This window comes from Bos taurus, chromosome 5, assembly GCF_002263795.3.
Source record: "Bos taurus isolate L1 Dominette 01449 registration number 42190680 breed Hereford chromosome 5, ARS-UCD2.0, whole genome shotgun sequence".
In the NCBI taxonomy this organism is placed as follows: Eukaryota; Metazoa; Chordata; class Mammalia; order Artiodactyla; family Bovidae; genus Bos; species Bos taurus.
Window position 1 is genome coordinate 30742519 of NC_037332.1, and position 19475 is coordinate 30761993.

Here is a 19475-nt window from a genome sequence, read left to right on the forward strand (position 1 = left end):
TGTTCAAATTACTGCACGATTGCACTCATTTCACATGCTATCAAGGTCATGCTCAAAATCCTCCAAGCTAGGCTTCAATAGTACATGAATGGAGAACTTTCAGATGTTCAAGATGGATTTAGAAGAGGCAGATGAACCAGAGATCAAATTGCCAACATCCGTTGGATCATCGAAAAAGCAAGAGAGTTCCAGAAAAATATCTACTTCTGCTTTATTGACTATGCTAAAAACTTTGACTGTGTGGGTCACAACAAACTGTGGAAAATTCTTTGGGAGATACGAATACCAGACCCCCTTACCTTTTTCCTGAGAAACCTGTATGCAGGTCAAGAAGCAACAGTTAGAACTGAACATGGAACAACAGAGTGGTTCAAAATTGGGAAAGGAGTGTGTCAAGGCTGTATATTGTCACTGTTTATTTACCTTATATGCAGAGTACATCATGCAAAATGCCAGATGGATGAATCACAAACTGGAATCAAGATTGCCAGGAGAAATATCAGTAACCTCAGATACGCAGATGACACCATCCTTATGGCAGAAAGCAGAAAGAAACTGAAGAACCTCTTGATGAATGTGAAAGAGGAGAGTGAAAAGCTGGCATCTGGTCCCATCACTTCACAAATAGATAGGGTAAATGTTAAAACTAAACATTATAAGGTCATGGCATCTGGTGCTATTACTTCATGGTAAGTAAATGGGGAAACAATGGAAATAGTGAGAGACTTTATTTCTTGGGCTCCAAAATCACTGCAGATGGTGATTGCAGCCATGAAATTAAAAGACCCTTGCTCCTTGAAAGAAAAGCTATGACAATCCTAGATGGTGCATTAAAAAGCAGAGATATTACTTTGGCAACAAAGGTCCATCTAGTCAAAGCTGTGGTTTTTCCAGTAGTGATGTATGAGAGTTGTACCATAAAGAAGGCTGAGTGCCGAAGAATTGATGTTTTTGAACTGTGATGTTGGAGAAGACTCTTGAGAGTCCCTTGGACTGCAAGGAGATCAAACCAGTAAATCCTAAAGGAAATCAAGCTTGAATATTCATTAAAGACTGAATTCATTGGAATTCATTGGAAAGCTGAAGCTGAAGCTCCACTACTTTGGTCACCTGATTCAGAGTCGACTTATCGGAAAAGATTCTGATGCTAGGAAAGATAGAAGGCAGGAGCAGAAGGGGACGACAGATGACGAGATGGTTGGATGGCATCACCGACTCAATGGACATGAGTTTGAGCAAGCTCCAGGAGATGGTGGAGGACAGGGAATCCTGGCGTGCTGCAGACCATAGGGTTGTAAAGAGTCGGACACAACAGAGGGACTGAACAACAACAAAATGAAAGAAAGTGTCCTTGATCAACGAGTATCAATCTATTAATCCAAAATGGAATGTGGCAAATGGGCAACTCAGTCAATCAGTTTGTTACCATGTGTCTAGAATTATCTTTCATTTATGCATTAATTTATTATTTTGGGGGAGTTGTGCTGCATCTTCATTGCTGCGCTCAGAATTTCTCTAGTTGTGGCGCAGGTGGGGGCTGATGTCTAGTTGTGGCGCATGGGCCTCTCACTGCGGTGGCTTCTCTTCTTGAGAAGCATGGGCTCCAGAGCTTGTACGCTTCAGTAGTTGCGGTGCACAGGCCCAGTTGCCCTGCAGTGTGTGGACTCCTTCCAGACCAGGGATGGACCAAGGATTGAACCTGTGTCCCCTGCGTTGGCAGGCAGATTCTTAACCAATGGACCACCAGAGAAGTCCATGCCTAGAATTATCTTGAGGAGAGAGGTGCTGAATGTGGTCACTGGTGGGTCAGGGATGGTTCTTTGGGTCTCCATATGACCTGGTTGAAATACCTTCTTCTTTATCCTAATTTTCCGTTCATCAGGCAACAAATTGGTACCTCACTGGAAAAGGGAGTGCCCTAGATAGAGGAGCACAGACTTCCTCGGTAGTGGAAAGGGAAAGCATGGTGGAAACCCAGATCTGGTGTTCATGAATTAATTTGAGGCTTCCCTAGTGCATGACCATTTGGAGGTGTCCTGAGAAAGTCCAGTTCCCAAGCTGGCTAGACTGAGTGCTCCTCCCTGCATTGCCTTTCTCAGTGGTGTCCAGGGAGGGAGCCAGGTCATCTGCTTCTGTGAATACCTCTCTGGCCAAACTGCTCATTCATTTTCAAACTAATAATGATAGTTCTTTTGATGGCTTCAATTTAATGAGTACCAAATATTTTTCAATTGAGTGATAGGGATTATCTCATTTACTTCTCACAAGAGTTGTGCAAAAGCCAGTATTTGATTCCAGAAAGATTTTTTCAGGTCATAGGAGGGCTAAAGGTCTGGTTCCAAGGTTGTACAGCCAAAAACAATGCCTCAGATGACAGAATCAAGCCAGGGACATTGTGGCAACTGCCATTAAACACTGGACAGTGCAGTGTGCGGGCTGATGCCCTGACTAGAGGCTGGAAGGCACCGCTGACACCGTGGCCACTACCTGGCAACTCAGTCTTTCTGTGGCAGCTGGAAAGAATGACAAATGTTTACTACCTGGTTATTCTAACCATTTCATAGAAGAGAAACTGAGGCTCAGAGGAGTCAAGTACTTGCCTGAGATCACAAAGTGAGTCAGTCAGGATCTGAAACCAGGTCTGGTTGACTGCAAAGTCCATATTATTTCCATGATATTTCACTGGTATAATGCACTTTACTTCTCCAGGCTGCATTTTCTCAGTCTGTAGTTTGGAGTAGTTGTGCTCCATCAGTGGTTCTCAAAGTGTGGTCTGTAGACCAGCAACCTCAGAATTGCCTGGAAACTTGTTCAAAAGGCACATTTTTGGTTCCTACCCAGACCTATTGAATCAAAAACTCTGGTGTAGGGTTCAACAATCTGTGCATTAACAAACTCTCTGAGTGACTCTAATATGTCCTCACTCTTCAGAATAACTGTACCAGATAATCACCAAAGTCCTCCAGCTCTCATATGTTATAATTCAGTTATTTTGGAAGTTGCTGATTGTGGTCCTTGGATCAAGCAAGGTCCCTTTAGAGGAGCTAAGTACTGCTAATTTTTCTGAAATGAGTTGGTGTTTATCAAACTCCATGATAGCAAAATTTAAGAAGAGGGATAAGGATGAGGAAAGTACAGATGCATGAACATGCAGGGGAGATACCTTCACGTGTATCCTGGTTATTTTTTCTGGTGAGTGCCTAGAGATATATGTCCTTAACTGGCTCATTAATATGTGAACAGCTGAAAGTTGTCTCAAAATCCAGAGGTCAAAAATAAGTACATTAGAGACTTCCTTGGTGGTCTAGTGGTTAAGATTCCGCACTTCCACTGCAGGAGGCATGGGTTTGATCCCTGGTTGAAGTACAAAGATCCCAAATGCCGTGAGATGTGGCAAAAACAAAAAATCCACAAACAAACAAAACAACTATGTAAAAAATCAGTGCATTGATTCAATACTCTCCCCATTCCCCCACTAAGCAATTCCTGTTCTCCCCATGTCCTCCACATCTATAAATGGAATTTGGCCTCTTTTAATCAGGTCATCATCTTTTAAAGTTCTGTCTGGAGCACCCTTTGTATGAGTCCTTGGCATCCTCTCTGTTGTTGTTGTGGTCCAGGCCCTCATCTTTCTCCTCCTGGATATCAGCTTCCAAATTGTGCTGCTGCCTCCAGCCTCAGTCTCTCCTGGTACACCCTTCTCCACAGGGCCACCAGCGAGATCCTTACAAAGCACAGCTGTCTTCATGGTACTGTCCTCCCCACAACACTTCCACCTGGGAAATAGCAAAGGTCCCACTGCTCATTGCAGAGCTTCCGAAACCTCTTACTATTTTGATGACTATGTCTATAGTCCCATTCCACCCATATAATTATTTAGTATTTTACTGTCTTTTCTTTCTATCAGTTTCAGCCTCATCTAAGCAAGAATATTTGTGAAGTCATCGTTTTGGCATTAAGGCTCTTATTTTTCCTACCACACATTAAAAATTACATAACAAAAAAATTTGTTATGTACTTTTTAAGTTTGTGTATTAACTAAGTCATCTTACATACCGCTAGTGGTATATTTTGAAAGCCCTTGGGATACTGAATAAAGATCAAATTTTTAAATCTGGCATTCAGAATCCTCCTTGAGCTGATCCCAGTCAAATCTCCAGCCTTAATTTCCACACATAGCCTACACACATAGGATGCTGCAAGTACAGGATCCACTCTGTATTTCCAAATACACTGTGCTTTTGCTCTTCTCTTAGCATTTTGCCTTAAAACTTTTTTTTTTTTTTTAATGGAATGAGAGTTCCTTGGACAGCAAGGAGAGCAAACTGGTTGATCTTAAAGGAAATCAACCCTGAATATTCATTGGAAGGACTGATGCTGAAGCTGAAGCCCCAATACTTTGGCCACCTGATGTGAAGAGCTGACTTATTGGAAAAGACCCTGATTCTAGGAAAGATAGAAGGCAGGAGGAGAAGGGGACAACAGAGGACGAGATGGTTGGATGGGATCACTGACTCAATGGACATGAGTTTGAGCAAACTCCGTGAGTTGGTGAAGGGGAGGGAGGCCTCGTGTGCTGCAGTCCCTGGGGTCACAAAGAGTTGGAGACGACTGAGGGACTGAACAACAACAGCAACATATTTGATTTACAATGTTGTGTTAGTTTCAGTGCAGTGATTCATGGCAAAGTGAGTCAATTATATATATTTCAGATTCTTTTCCATTTTAGGTTATTACAAGATATTAAGTGTAGTTCTGTGTGCCATACAGTAGGTCCTTGTTGGTTATCCATTTTATTTATTTTTTTAGGCCCAGTTGTGTGGCATGCAGGATCTTAGTTCCCCAGCCAGGGATGAAATCCGTACCCGCTATGTTGGGAGTATGGAGTCATAACCACTGGACCACCAGGGAAGTACCTCCATTTTAAAAAAATAATAATTTGATTTATTTTTGACTGTGATGGATCTTCACTGCTGCATGGGGGCTTCTCTTCATTGCTGTATGCAGGCTTCTCACTGCGGGGGCTTCTCTTCGTTGCTGTATGCAGGCTTCTCACTGCAGGGCTTCTCTTGTTGCAGAGCACAGACTCTAGGCGAGGAGCTTCAGTAGTTGCGGTACTCAGTAGTTGTGTTAATCCCAAACTCCTAATTTATCCCTCTCTATCCCAGCATTTTGCTTTTTTGCTCAGGGCATTCTTGAGCAATGTTTAAGTTTCAGCTCATTTATCAGTTATCATGTGAAATCTCTTTGATCTTTCCAGATAGAATCAATCACCTTTTCATTCTTCCTTCCTCCCTTTCTTCTTTCCTTCCTCTTTTTCTTGTTTTTTTTTTTTTTCTTGAAGAAAAATTTCTTCTATGGTTCTAGCTAGTTTTACTGTAATGTGAAACTTGCTATAATTTTGTTTGATAATTTTTCCTACTACGACATTCGGAAGTGTATCATTCAGAATCCTTGAAGGAAACAGATTGCATACTCAAATGGGGAACTGAGGAGCATAGAATGAAAGGAATGTTCATAAAAGTGTGGACAGGATAATGGAGTACCTACAAGTGTTTTGAAGTATTCAGAGTCTGTCTTCAGTGGGGAGTCACCAGAGGTGCTAACCCCTAGACCTGAAGGCCGAGGGAAGAAAGGGTCTCAAGAACCCGAGAGAGGTGTAACTGTAACCAGTTGAAGGAGAGGGCCTTCCAACAGGGTGTGTGGCTTCTGTTAGCCCCATGAGTGAGTCCAGGAGAGCCAACAGAAGAACTGCCAATTCAATCCATGAAATCATCAGAAATAATACATTGATGTTGTTTTAGACCACCAAGTTTTGATATAGTTTGTTATGCAACAATAGGTAACTGATATATCAGCAGGAAGGTGAAGCCATAACTATTCCTCCACCAAAACTGTGAGAAACCAAGAAGATCTGTGAAATGGGAACCATCATTTCAATGCAAACATATTAATAGTAAAAACATTTTATTTTCTTCAAGATTTTTGTTTGATGTGGGCCATTTTTTAAAAGTCTTTATTGAATTTGTTACAATGTTTCTGTTTTATGTTTTGGTTTTTGGCCTCAAGGCATGTAGGATCTTAGCTCCCCAACCAGGGATCAAACCAGCACCTCCTGAAATGGAAGCGCACTCTAGAGTGCAGGGAAGTCCCTTCATTTTTCATAGAGATACTTAAAACAGTTTTCTGGCAGCAATTCATCTTCATTTTATCTCAGCTGTTTGAAATAGAGCAATGTATGATGCTGTCTCTAGAAATTTTATGCTAAGCTTATTTATTGAACATTAGGGTAGTTTGCTTCCCTCATTTTATCCTTTATTGGTGATCTTTGCATATCTGTGATCTTTATGAAGTAACCATTTATGCCATCCCTTTATGGTGATTGATATTTAACAAATATCTTGGTCTCAAGATACGCAGGTCTATTAGAATGGCTCACTAAACATTTGTTCCTATTCTCTTTTGCTTTCCTTTGCAAAGAGTGGAAAACAAAATGCTAAACAAAATTTCCTGGCTCTCTTGTAGGTAGAGATGACCATATGATACAGTTCTGTTCAAGATGTAGGAGAAAATTTTCCATGAGATCTTGTTTCTGCATAAAAAAAACAAAAAACAAAAAAAACACCTCGCAATAGAAAGTCCTTTGTTTTAGTCCTTTTGCTTTCTTCAAGGTGCAGGCAGGGTGTAGGAAAACAAAGGGGATAGAGCAGCACCCCAGGTGAGTATCAGAGAAGCTCTTAACTACTGTAGGCCTGAAGGGTGAGGGAGGCAATTACTGGAAATAGAACATGAGAGCTGCCTGTGTTGGGGTAAGGGGAGTGCTTTGAGAGTTGCTGTGACCTTCATAGTGGGAATAGACCATCTCTTCCTTCTGTTCTGTGAGTACTCCTCTTTGGCTGAACCCACCTGGGATCCAAGGATCAAGGTCTACCTCTTAGACACAAATCTAGGTGGAAAAGGGTAGAAAGTTAACCTGGAAAGACAAGCAATAAAAAAGGCATCTATTACTTACCTTTATATACCTACTGTGCAAGATATGGTAAGAGTGCCTGATACAAAGGAAGGGATGAAGAAAATTTTATTGAATTGAATCCAGTTCTTTATTTTATCCTACAGTGTTTAAAACCTAATCTGGGATTACTGCCAACCTCATTCAGGCCCAATAATCCAACATAAAATTGCTGCTCTACAAGGAACTTCCTTTACCCAACAGTAAAGGTCCTTTTCTGAGACCAGATTAAAAAGTGGCTCTTTGAAATAACTTTTGTAGATATGGATTTTTTTTTTTTTTTTTTTACTGCTGCTGCTAAGTCACTTCAGTCGTGTCTGACTCTGTGTGACCCCAGAGACGGTAGCCCACCAGGCTCCCCCATCCCTGGGATTCTCCAGGCAAGAACACTGGGGTGGGTTGCCATTTCCTTCTCCAGTGCATGAAAGAGAAAGGTAAAGTGAGGTCGCTCAGTCGTGTCCAACTCCTAGCGACCCCATGGACTGCAGCCTACCAGGCTCCTCCGTCCATGGGATTTTCCAGGCAAGAGTACTGGAGTGGGGTGCCATTGCCTTCTCCGATATGGATATTTTTAAGCATGAGATGGTTCTTTAGTTTTATAAAGCCTGTCCTCTAATACAATCTAACTCCTACACACTCACCTCATCAGGGTCTTCCAGAAGAAATAACTTTTGTATGCTACCTATATGACTAAGTCTCAGTTTCTACATCTGTAAGAGAACAGTAATAACAGCTACCCATTACTCAAGTCTTTCTGGTGGCTCAGTGGTAAAGAATCCACCTGCCAATGTAGGAAATGCAGGTTTGATCCCTGGGTCAGGAAGATCCCCTAGAAAAGGTAATGGCAACCCACTCCAGTATTTTTATCTGGGAAATCTCATGTACAGAGGAATCTGGCTGGCTGCAGTCCATGAGGTCTCAAAAAACTTGGACATAACTTAGTAACTAAATAACAGCAACAACTCAAGTCATGGACACAAATGTTACCTCCTCAGGCTTTCTAGGATATATAAAAAGAGAGTATGGGGCTTACCTGGTGGCTCAGTGGTAAAGAATCTGCCTGCCAAGGCAGGAGACACAGGTTCTATCCCTTGTCTGGGTAGATCCCACATGTCACAGAGCAACTAAGCCTGCGAATCACAATTATTGAGCCTGTGCTCTAGAGCCTGGGAACCACAACTACTGAGCCCACATGCCTAGAGCCTGTGCTCCAAAACAAGAGAAGCCACTGCGATGAGAAGCCCAAGCAATGCAACTAGAGAGTAGCCCCTGCTCTCTGCAAAGAGAGAAATGCCCAATCAGCAACAATGACCCAGCACAGCCAAAAAAATGAATAAATACATAAAATTATTTTAAAAGGAGAGGAATAACACCCCAAGTTACTTTCTAGCCCACTAATGTCTTATTTATTTTTTTCCCATTGCAGTTATTACTTTTTAAATTGTAACTTATTTACTGTTTGCTTGTAGATTGTTGGTCTTCTCCCAAAAGCAGAGACGTTGTCTGTATTGTTTGTTTGTTTGTTTTTTTCGTTGTCTGTATTGTTCACCGCTGTATTCTAAGCACCTGGAAGGGTGACTGGGACATGGTGGTTGTTTGATAAACATTTGTTGATGAATGTGTGAACAATGCCAATTAACAACCTCAGGCTGTGGTGAATATTAAATTAGATGACAGTGCAATGCTCCTGGCATAAAGTAAAACTCTCTCTAAATCTAGGTGTTTTCTTTCCTCTTTTTCCTTCCTCACCTTCTGTATCCACACCTTCAGCAAGCAAGTGAACTTAACCTCAGCCTCAAAACACACCCCGAATTCTCTGAATGAAATTCATTCATCACTATCACTCTTGTCAAGCCACTCTCACTCCTTACCTGGTCTACAAATAACAGTCTCCTGACTGATCTCCCTGTTTGTTCCACTTGCTCCTGTTTCTCTCAAACCCCAGTCCATTCTCCACAGTCAGAAAGATCTTTTAGAAACACAATTCAGATCATGTCATGCCCCAATTTACTTAATGACACCATCAACAGCCATCACCAGCAGCTTTCTAGGTATTTAGAATTAGCCCAAACTACTTTACAGGGGCTAGCACCTGCGATCCTCTTAGACTTCATCTACTTTAGGCTAACTGGCTTTCTCTCTCTTTTCTGGATTTTAACAAACTTATTTCCATTCTAGTGCTGGTGGATTCTTCTGTCTGAATCTTTACCTAGCTGGCTCCTTACTGTCATTTGAACTTCAGCTTAAATGGGGCTTGTTTTGAAATGAAAAGTCACTAATTTGTGTCACTAATGACTAATCCAGTCGTTTCTTACCACAGTTCCCCCCCCCCCTTTATTTTTATTTATTTGGCTGCGCAGGGTCTTAATTGCAGCATGTGGGATCTTAGTATCCTGACCAGGGGTTGAATCTCCGCCCTCTGCATTGGGAACGAAGAGTACTCTGCATTAGACCACCCAGAAGTCCCTTGTAACACTGCTTTTTTTTGTTGCACTTAATATTATCTAACATTTACTTGTTTATGTTTGTTTCTTCCCAACTGAATTTTAAGCTTGTGAACTCAGAGACCTTATCTATTGTGTTCATCACTCTATCTTCAAAGAGCAATAACTAAAACATATCAGATCAGATCAGATATATGCTTAATAAATATTTGTTGAATAAATAAATGCTTTGATTGTAATAACGATAACAGCTAAACCTCAGAGGACTTGGCCACAAATTCTAACAATTTTTCAAGGAATAAGACTCGCAGTTCCGAAGTTAGATCCTGGAAGACTACAGAAACCTGACAATAAAATATCTGGGGCTAAAGTTTGGAGGGGGATATATTAAAACTTTGGCCTTTTTCCCCTACCCAAGGACTCCGGAGATCTTGGAAAAGGGAGACCTAGAGTCTTTTGACCATAAATTCTAGCCCAGCCACAACGCTTTTCCATCCACGATTCTTTGCAGCCACTATTACTCGATTGCAAACGCGCAAACACCTCTAGGACCCCGGGTTCCTTTCTGTTTCTTTATGAATGAACCGGGTCTAGTGTGCGCATGCGCAACTCCTTTTTCTCCCGCTCCACGTGAGGCCCGCCCTTCCCTCCTGCTAACGGCTCCGCCCCTATCCTTTCTAATGGACCAATGGCGAGCGGCCTGGGGGGCGGAGCCCTGAGCGGCGCGGCAGTGTAGTTCCCCGGTCGCCCGGCTCCCTCGCCTTAGTCTTGCTGTGTTGTGATCACGTGGCCAGCTCCGGGCGCGGCGCTTGTTTTGGTTTCCCTCTAGCTTGCCCCTGGCAGCTTCAGAGTGAGCGACTTTCCCGTGCCGGTTGCCACACCTGACTGCACTGCGACTTTCTCTTCTTGGGGCTCTCTCAGCTCCAAGTTCTGCAAGCCCCTCGGGGCCGGCTCCTGCCATGCCGTTAGTTCGCTACAGGAAGGTGGTCATCCTCGGATACCGTTCTGTAGGTGAGTCTCCGTCTAGGGCAGAGCACCAATGCACCGCGGCTTTGTGGCCAGAGGAGGCGCACTGCCGCGGGAAGGCGACCCAGGGAGAAATGGTGGCATCCTTAGAACCAGCTTGTAGAGCGAGGACTGAAAGGTTGGAGTGGGAAAGGCTGGGGTGGTGGTAGTGTTCAAGGCGGCAGGAAGCTGGAGCATGGAAGAGTTAACATGGGCTTACGGCTTGAACATCACAGTGGTCCTCAGTGTTCGTTACTCTGGGGGGTGGAGGTGGGGGCAGGATTTGATGGCGGGGGCGCGGTCTGGGTGGGGCAAGTCTCAGGTGTCGGATGCAAGGCTGACTGAATCCTGGGGAATCCGGATCTTCCCAGGAGTTGGGTGGGGAAAGACAGCAGGAAAGGCTTCCTGCGTCGCTACTGTATGCATCCGGTGGCCAAGGTGCAGAGACCTGGGGCGAAAAGAGGGTGAAGGAGTCTAAGGGACAGCATTGCATGGGGCATTCACAGGCTAGGATGCTAATTCGGGGTTTCCTTTAGTCCAGGGCCACAGCCCAAAAGGACAGAGGAAATGAATGTGGATGGGTGATTTGGCTACAATTACCTCTGCTTCCCACAGGGAAGACATCTTTAGCACATCAATTTGTGGAGGGCGAGTTCCTGGAAGACTATGATCCTACTGTGGAGAATAGTGAGTAAATTTCTCCCCTTGGGGTGAGGTAGGGAGGGCTTGGGTGCCCCCCCCCCCCCCCCCCCCCCCCCCCCCGCCAAGGCCACACTTTGGGATTTTCCGGGTGCCAAAGGGATGATTTAATTAGATATTAAATCTAATCTCTTCTCTATCAATCCTGTTCTGTGAGTGGAGCTAGAGTGTGCATTTTCCAAGATACTGAGTCCAGGATAGTGCATGTGTAGACAATAATAAGCCTAACATTGTATCTTAAGTTTCCTGGAGAGCTCCTTGAACCTGGCCCATCTGTGTTAATATATAGGGGCACAGATTGCTCACCCTACAAGGTACCTCACAGTCAAGTTTTCTTTTCTTTTCAGCTTACAGCAAGATAGTGACTGTTGGCAAAGATGAGTTTCACCTACACCTGGTGGACACAGCAGGGCAGGTACCAGTTTGGGGTAGGGTGTCTAAATGTGGCAGTTCAGTCCTGGGAGATGAAGTCTGGTAGCCTCTGAGGCTCATCTGTAAAGTAGTATTAAAAGAAAAGCATTTTAGCAGTATTTCAGTGTGCAGTGCTGTTTGGAGCTACTCTATAAGTACTTGTTGGATAGAAGTGACTGGAGTAGGGAGTGCCACAGGGAGGGTCCCCAGGATGCAGCCCAGCAAACTTGGCCATCTGAGTCTTGTGAATCAAGGTATTGATGTTTTTATTTCTTGTCAGGATGAGTACAGCATTCTGCCCTATTCATTCATCATTGGGGTCCATGGTTATGTGCTTGTGTATTCTGTCACCTCTCTGCATAGGTAAGTGACCAAGGTTGAGAGTGGGGGACTTGGGAGGACCTGAGGGCTGTCCCAGAATAAAATTGTAAGATTCTTTTCTTGTGTTTAAAGCTTCCAAGTCATTGAGAGTCTGTACCAAAAGCTACATGAAGGCCACGGGAAAACCCGGTACGTGCCACAGGGGATAAAGACATAGTGTGGACACCAGGGAAGAGGGAGGGCAGAGGGGCGTATTGATCCAAATTAAGGAGGAAGCCGGGACATAGATCCTATCTGGTTTGATGGGGAGTTGTCCAGCTATGAAGTGAAGGAGGTTGGGGTCCATGGGGAACAGAGGGGATTCTGTTGTAACTGCTGTTTCCTCCCAGGCTGCCAGTGGTGCTGGTGGGAAACAAGGCCGATCTCTCTCCAGACAGGTATGGAAATCTCTGTAGCTTAAGGCAAAGGAAAGTGTGTAGGAATCAGTCAGGCTCTTGTCCTGGCTCTGCCACTGATTTGAACCAGTCGTTTTACCTCTTTGTTTCTAACTTGAAGGTTAAGACAAAATGATCCTTCTATCTCAAAAGCTATAATTTCATATTTCAAGCCTTAGTCCTAGGCTCCTTTGTTTTCTTGTATTTTCTTCTTTCCCAAACCTTCTCCCAAACCTTGGAATGAGACGAGTCAGAGGAAGTCTAGTTTCTGTAAAGATTTTTCAGAGAACATGGGGCCTATTGCTATTCTTCATTTTCATGTCCTGAATTTGCTTTTAGGGAGGTCCAGGCTGTTGAGGGGAAGAAGCTGGCAGCATCCTGGGGTGCAACATTTATGGAGTCATCTGCTCGAAATAATCAGGTACTGGGCCTGAAGAGTAGGAAGGTGGTGGGGGTAGCAGTGTTTTTCTTTTTATGCCACTGCTTGGTGGTGGGGATGGTGGGGGAGTGGGGCATTCACCTGAGAGTTGGGTGGTATTGGCAGTGAACTCAACCAATTTTTTTTTTTGCCCTGAATCCTTATCCCTTGCAGCTGACTCAAGGCATCTTCACCAAAGTCATCCAGGAGATTGCCCGGGTAGAGAATTCATATGGACAAGAGCGCCGCTGCCATCTCATGTGAGCCCAGAGATGAGCTCTTGAGCAAGGGGCAGCTGCCTTGATTCTGCCCCTGGTACTTTCCAAGCTCCAGTGGGGGCGTGTGGGGGCGCCCTCAGGACTTCACGGGTTTGTTTGGTTGCCAGCTGTGTCCCTGGCCCTCTAGGCACACAGTGAGGTACCCTCATGTTTGCACACTTACCCAGGCTCCAGTGGCCTGGTTGTCCATGTTTACAAAGAGGCAAGGATGTCTCATGGGCACTGTCCTCTAGCTCTGTTTTTGCTAAATATATGAACTGTGATAACCTATGGGGTTGGTATATGAGTCCTGGGCATTGTTTATTCAGGACCCAGTCTCCTCTGTAGGTTTTGGGTGTTGGCTGGGTGAGGGGAGCTGGGGACTCCTGAAGCGAAGCTGGCTCCCAGGAGTGACAATGTACATATGCAAATAAACTGAGAAATCTTTTTGTAATTGACTTCTCTGTGTCTGGGGAGCACTCAGGGCCAGTATCTTCTTTTCTAAGGAGTGATGACTGTGGCCTTTGGTAGAGAATCAAGGTTTTTACTCCTCCAACCTTGTTCCTATTCCTTACCCCTAATTCATTCAGGACCATCACCCTAAGACTTACTACTTATTTTTCCCAACTTTCTTTTCTACCCTGTTCTCCCATACAGGTAACCAACTGACTGCCACTCCCATCCAAATTTGTAGGCTCTCACAACCCCCTTAACTACAGAAACACCGCCCTCTAGTGGCCAGCTGCCACATGCTGCCCTAGCTTCCCTCCTGGGGCCTTGGGATTTGTTGGAACTCAGAGAGGATACGTTTGGGTTGGAAGAAAGACCCTTGTTCCTAATGATGTAACAACTGTGAAGTAGTGTGAAGGCAGGGACTAAAGTGTTGCAAAGATTTTAATTTTTTAAGAGAGTTGAATAAAGGAAGGAATAATGCCCCGATCAACCCTCACTCCCTGCCCCTGATCTCTTCAAGTGCCTTTCATTAAAATAGATGTTCTTTGCTTTTTTCATACCTTTCACACTTTTGAAGTTGTGTTACCTTTTCCAGGTGTCAAAGGCTATTGCTTCTGTTCTTGTTGACCCACCACCTCAGTAGGAGGATGGGTTCAGCTAGGAAAGTTTGGTCCTAACTGCCTTTACCCCCACCCCCTCCCCAGCAGCCCTAGGTCCTAAGTGGCCTAATACCTCCTGCAACGACTTATAAGGGTGACCTGAATGGTATCCTTCACAGGAAAGGCATAGAGTTCTGCCAACTGGGAGAGCCTGAGGTACTCTGTCAATGCACTTAATTGGGAAAAATGGACAAAATCCGGGTGTGATTTTTAGCTATGACCTTGTTATGGCCTGGCTCCCGGCTAGTTGGGCTTATAACTGGGGGTGATGGTCTGTCATGCTTGTTTTTAAAAGTCCTGCTGGCAGCTTCTGCATCTCTGATATTGAATCTAAAAAGAAATAAGGGCTGCAGAAAAAAGCATATTCCAAAGAGCAATCTCTTAGGGGCTCAGGAATCTCTTTAGGGTTCTCATCACTCTCTCTCCTTACACTAATATTAGGTCTTTTTGCACATCAGACCTGGAATTCTCATTACAGGTATCTATACTATTGTTATGTCCATGAGGTTTGAAATGGGATAACAAATATCAGGTTTTTGAGAGGCATATCAAACAATCTCAAAGCCTGATAGTAGTAAAGAATAGTGGTTAATGGCTGGGTTAAAAAGAGTTCCTCTTCCACTTAACTGTGTGATGCTAGGAAGACACTTAAACTCTCTGAGCCTCTGAACCTCTCTTAGTGTCTCATTTACTATGTGTAGTTAAACCTTCCTCATAGGATTGAGGTAAGAATAAAACTAAGGTGATATATGAAATGCTTAGCATAGGTCCTCATACATAATAAACCCTTAAAAGATGGCTATTGTGTATTATTTGAGGTTTTTCTGGTGAGGATCTGCCTCCTGGCCTCTGGGTGCAGAAAGTAGGGAGAGGCCTTCCATTTACAGGTGAGGAGTTACTGCTGGACTTTTTTTTGCTGAATTAGACCTGAATGGTCAGTGCAGAGCATATTACAGTGTTTGGCTAGCCAAGACATACCTAGTCCTGATCCCTCCTATGACTCTGGCCAGTAGGCATTTAGGTCTTCTGCACTGTCCAGTATAAAAGCTACAAGTCATATATTGCTATTTAGTTTTAAAATTTTTTAAAATTAAAAGTTCCTCAGTTGCACCACTTACTTTTCAAAGTACCCAATAGCTACATGTGACTAAGCCACATGAATGTATAGGGCGTTTCTATCATTGCAGAAAGTTCTATTGGACAGCACTGTAAACCCCTTCCCACAAAACCAGCCCTGCACCTGGTTTGTGTCTTTCTCCACATATTAAAATAAAAATTTAAAAAATATTTATATACACATACACACATCCTAGGACAAACATGGCCATTGGCTTGCATTACGGCAAGGCTCAACTTCTCACTAGATGTGGTTTGTTGAACAATTTTATGTATTTTAGTGTCAATCTCTTCATCTGTAATATGGACATAATTCCACATTAATTCATAACGAGGGTGAGGAATAACTAAGAATATTTTAAGTATCCAGCGCATTTGTTAATTTGTCTCCTCCTGTCTATCCCGTGGGTAGAGTTAATGCAGAGAAATCATTCCAACCCTTTCTCATCCAGACTAATTGGTGGCGGGGGGTAGGGGGAAGGGGGGCGGGAGGGGGCGGGGGGGGCGGGGGGGTGTCCCTGCAAGCTGTTTTGGGATCTTGCGTAGAATAACAGTACTCTAGCCAAGTAGCAAGGCTACAAGTTACATGCCCTCTGTTTACTGAAAAGGCGGGGGGGGGGGCGGGGGGGTGCTGGGGAGCACAGGCCCTGAAGATTCGGAAAGAAGGGCTGGGGCTGGGAGCACCAGGGAAAGGAGGGGAAACTCTGCATTTCTGTTTTGACAGGGGAGGTGATTGTGGAGGCACTAACAGTCCTCTTTCCTCTCGAGGGGGGTTGAGAGCCAGCAGGAACGACTAGGGACTCGTTCCGCTTTCCTTTAGGCCCCCGAACGTGGCAGGAACCCACCCTTTGCAGCGCCAGGCGCCGTGCCTCACTTTCTCCATTTGCGGACTCCAGTTCCCAGGATGCAGAGCAGCGGCCAATCTCCAGGCTCTTCTTCCATCCCCCTCCCGGGAAAGATTGCTCTTGGCCAAGACAAGGGGCAGCTAAGAGTTTCAGGGACCGATAACTCCAGCGAAACGGAATTAGAAAGTGTCCAGAGTCCTAGTTTTACTAGCCTGGTGGTAAAGGAGGCAGTTCCAGGTCTGGGGCGAAGAGGAGGGGGGCTTCATTCCCACGTGTCTGCACAGCGGCCGGCCCGGCGCAGTCGGGGTTAACCTATGGCGGAGGGATCCCGCTGCGTGTGCGTAGAACTGCAGAGTCACAGCCTTTCCTCCGAGAGGACCGAATCCCTCCGCCGCTCCGCTCCAACACAAAATAGGGCCGCGTCTTCTCTTTTCTCCCCTTCTGGAGTGGGGTTCCCCGGGCAAAAGGGCCACCCGGATCTCGCGCCGGAGGCTTCCTGAATCTTCACGACCGCTGCCGAGATCTCGGGCCAGGAAATAGCCCCTTCGCAGGAACCACCCTACCGGCCGAACAGGAGGCGGAGGGGGGGGGAGGCGGAGCGGCGCCGCGCTGCACTACTTTCCTCTCCGGTTGCAAATGGCTGCCTCGTTCCCCACTTTCCGCTCAGTTTCCTGACCCCCCGGCGCCGGGAGCCGGGGTTGGGCCATGCACCTCTAGGCCCCCCGCGATCACAGCCAGCCGGGGGTCGAGGGGGTGCCGCCGATCTGAGCCGGCCAGGCCGGGGGCGGGGCAGCTCCCGAGGCCAGAGGGGAAGGGAGGCGAGCGCAGGGCCTGGAGCGGCCGGAGGGGAGCGGGCAGAGGGCTCGCACCGCCCGCCCCTTCCTCTTCCTCGCCCACCTACCCTCCTCCCTTCCCCAGGGGGGAGCAGAAGGTGGGGGGCTCGAAGCCGCCGAGGGAGAGTGCTCGGGGTCGAGGAGCCCAGCACTGGGTGTGTGTCAGGTTCAGCCCCGCGGCCCCGCCGGCTCCGTGTCGCCGTAGCTCGCGCGGCCCCGGGGCGCCGGCCCGAGGGGGAGAGGGGCTCGGCGCTCCTGCGAGGGTCTCACGTTCCATCCGGGCCCGGCGCGGCGGCGCGGCATTCCTTCCGGGCTGCTGGGGAGGCGCCTCGACGTTCCATCTGGAGAGCCTCGACGTTCCGCCCGAGCCCGGCGCGGGCGACCGGGGCGCTGGCCCGGCCCTAGGACTGAGAGGCCGCCCGGCGACGCGGATGCGGAGCCTGCTCGCCCAAGATCAAAGCCACCGGTGCTCTCTTTGTGTCCGCTCGGGATTCGCCGCCTTGGGGCTGTCCATGGAAACCTAAACTGCTGGAACCCGAGGCAGAGAACCCTTCTTCGGCTTCTTGCTTTTTTTGAGGGGGGGGGAGGGTGGCCACTCCGACCTGGATTTACCGTTCTTGGCCCCCTTAAGCCCCCCCGTGCGGGGGGCGGCTGTGATCGCTCTGGCGGTTGGAGGTCGGGGAGCGGCCCGGGCTCTGGCCATGTTCTCGGATGAGGATTTCTGGATCGCCCTGTGAAGAGGTGAGTGAAGTCCGCCCGGCCAGGGCCCAGAAAGGGTTGGACTGGGGGCATAGCCAGATGGACTATCTTGGCCCGAGCTGGCCTGTAGGTTGGAGAAGGGGGTGCCAGAGCTGAGGAGGGTTCCTTTGGCAGGGTCTGTCAAGGGAACCTGAGCCAGTCGCCAGAGGAGAACCGAGGCCTGGTGTCCTGGGGTGTGCCTCTTTAAAGACTGGGGGGTTCAGGGAACCACGGGAGTTTGGGAACCTGGCCAGAAAGTCTCTCTGCCTGTTTATTTTTGTGTTGGGGGGAGCTCTACTAAACTAGGACCCAAGCCCTGATGCCAGCACCAATCCCAGTCAGCTGCTTCTCCTTCAGGGTTCCTTGTGGGCCTTGGGAATAGAACAACTTGGGAACGGGGGTAGGGTGCCACTGCCAGGTCAGACTTAGTGCCAGGTTGGACTTTAAGGTTGTTCTTGCTCATCCGGGCACTGAGAGCAGTCTCTGGGAGACTCAAGGAATCCTGATTCCTGCACTAGGCCTTATTTCACTGTGCATGGGGCAGAGTGGAAACTGACTATTGTGATGAAGGAGGTGGCTGGGGCAAGAAGGAGGCGGGGCTGGGGGCAGCTCTGGCCTTGCTGGTCAACTTTAAACTACCCCTGCCTGGCAAAGTGACCCCAACGAGGCCTAGTGCTGTCTTAGCCTGCTTTGCTTTCCCTCCTCTTGGGATGGACATAATCTCTAGGGGATTATAGAGGAGGCCGTTGAGATTTGCTCCCTGTGAATGTGGGCTGCAAAAAATGGCTTTTGTCTCCTGCTTTCTCCGGGCCTGGTCGCCCGTAAGTCTCTGGCCAGTCCTGCAGGGCCCCTCCCAGACCTCGCCAACCTTTTTCAGTCAGGGAATGTTAACTAGTCCTGTGATCCTGTCCCAACCCTGCAGAATAGGGTGGCCAGTACCTCTTTGGAGGAGAAATGACCTGATAGGAGCATGTCTCTGAAGCCAGTGTTTTCAGCCCTGGCAGGAGGTGTTGGGGAGAAGGGGTGTGTGTGTGTGATTGCATGAAGGGTGCAGCGTGAGCCTCTGGACCCTGGGCTGGGACAGCCCCTCTCACAGCTGTCATGCTGCCCAGCCAGGATTTGGCTGCTGTATTTTGCTCCCTCACTTTGTCTCCTCCAACATACAGAGGCTCAACCACTTTGAGCCTGGTCTTGGAAAAGACAGAATAGGGGTTTGCCCTTGAAAGGTTTTGGGTGGTAATCCTGAGGTGAGAGGTGGCACAGGGGTGCTGAAATGAGGCTAGCTGTCACCCATGCTGTCTGCCCCTGCCTCCTGTGGAGGGCCTCTCCGGCTGTCTGTCCCTAAAGAACTTCCTTAAGAGACACCACTCCTTTTTGGCTGTAGCTGACCCTAGAGTGACCCAGGGATATAGTTCAGAGGGTCTCCAGAGCCCCTGTTGCCATTTGGGTTCTTCCCTGGAGGGCCAGCCCAAAATGGGGGTGGGGAGAGGTGTGGTTTGATTCTCAGGCTGGGAACCAGGAAGTCCTGAAGTCCTACAGAAGAGCTGTTCACTCAAGGGCCTGCTTCAGCCTTTCACCTCTCCAAGACTCCATTTCCCCTTTGGCTGGCATAATGGAGCTAAAGCTTTTGGTCTGGGATGGAGGCAGAGGGGAGAGTGGGTTGAGATGAATCTCTGCCTTCTTTCTTGCTGTCCTGGGCCTCTTTAGCCTGGAATCAAATGGACCCACCATGGTTTCACTCGCTAGATCTGTGTTTCTCTAGGATCCCTAGTTCCCTTGAGGAATCCTGGCCAGGCCTTAGCCCAGTTTAGACCCAGGGAAAAACCCTTGGAG

At 47.1% G+C, this 19475-nt stretch overlaps 2 protein-coding genes across 14 annotated transcripts in view; both read left to right on the forward strand.

The window, feature by feature from the left end:
- Positions 1 to 10228: 10228 nt before the first annotated feature.
- On the forward strand, positions 10229 to 13456 carry RHEBL1 (RHEB like 1). The gene is made up of 8 exons (NM_181668.2): positions 10229 to 10464; positions 11074 to 11145; positions 11505 to 11572; positions 11849 to 11931; positions 12022 to 12078; positions 12279 to 12326; positions 12663 to 12744; positions 12916 to 13456. The coding sequence occupies exons 1-8, from the start codon at positions 10413 to 10415 to the stop codon at positions 13003 to 13005; spliced, it is 552 nt and encodes a 183-aa protein (NP_858054.2). The 5' UTR covers positions 10229 to 10412; the 3' UTR covers positions 13006 to 13456.
- A 3005-nt stretch (positions 13457 to 16461) lies between these two features.
- The window catches only part of KMT2D (lysine methyltransferase 2D), a 40119-nt gene continuing 37105 nt past the window's right edge, over positions 16462 to 19475 (forward strand). For all 13 annotated transcript variants that reach the window (XM_059886906.1, XM_024992458.2, XM_059886914.1 and 10 more), the window contains exon 1: positions 16462 to 17645. The gene's annotated coding sequence lies outside the window, so the exon portion shown is untranslated. The remainder of the gene's footprint in view (positions 17646 to 19475) is intronic.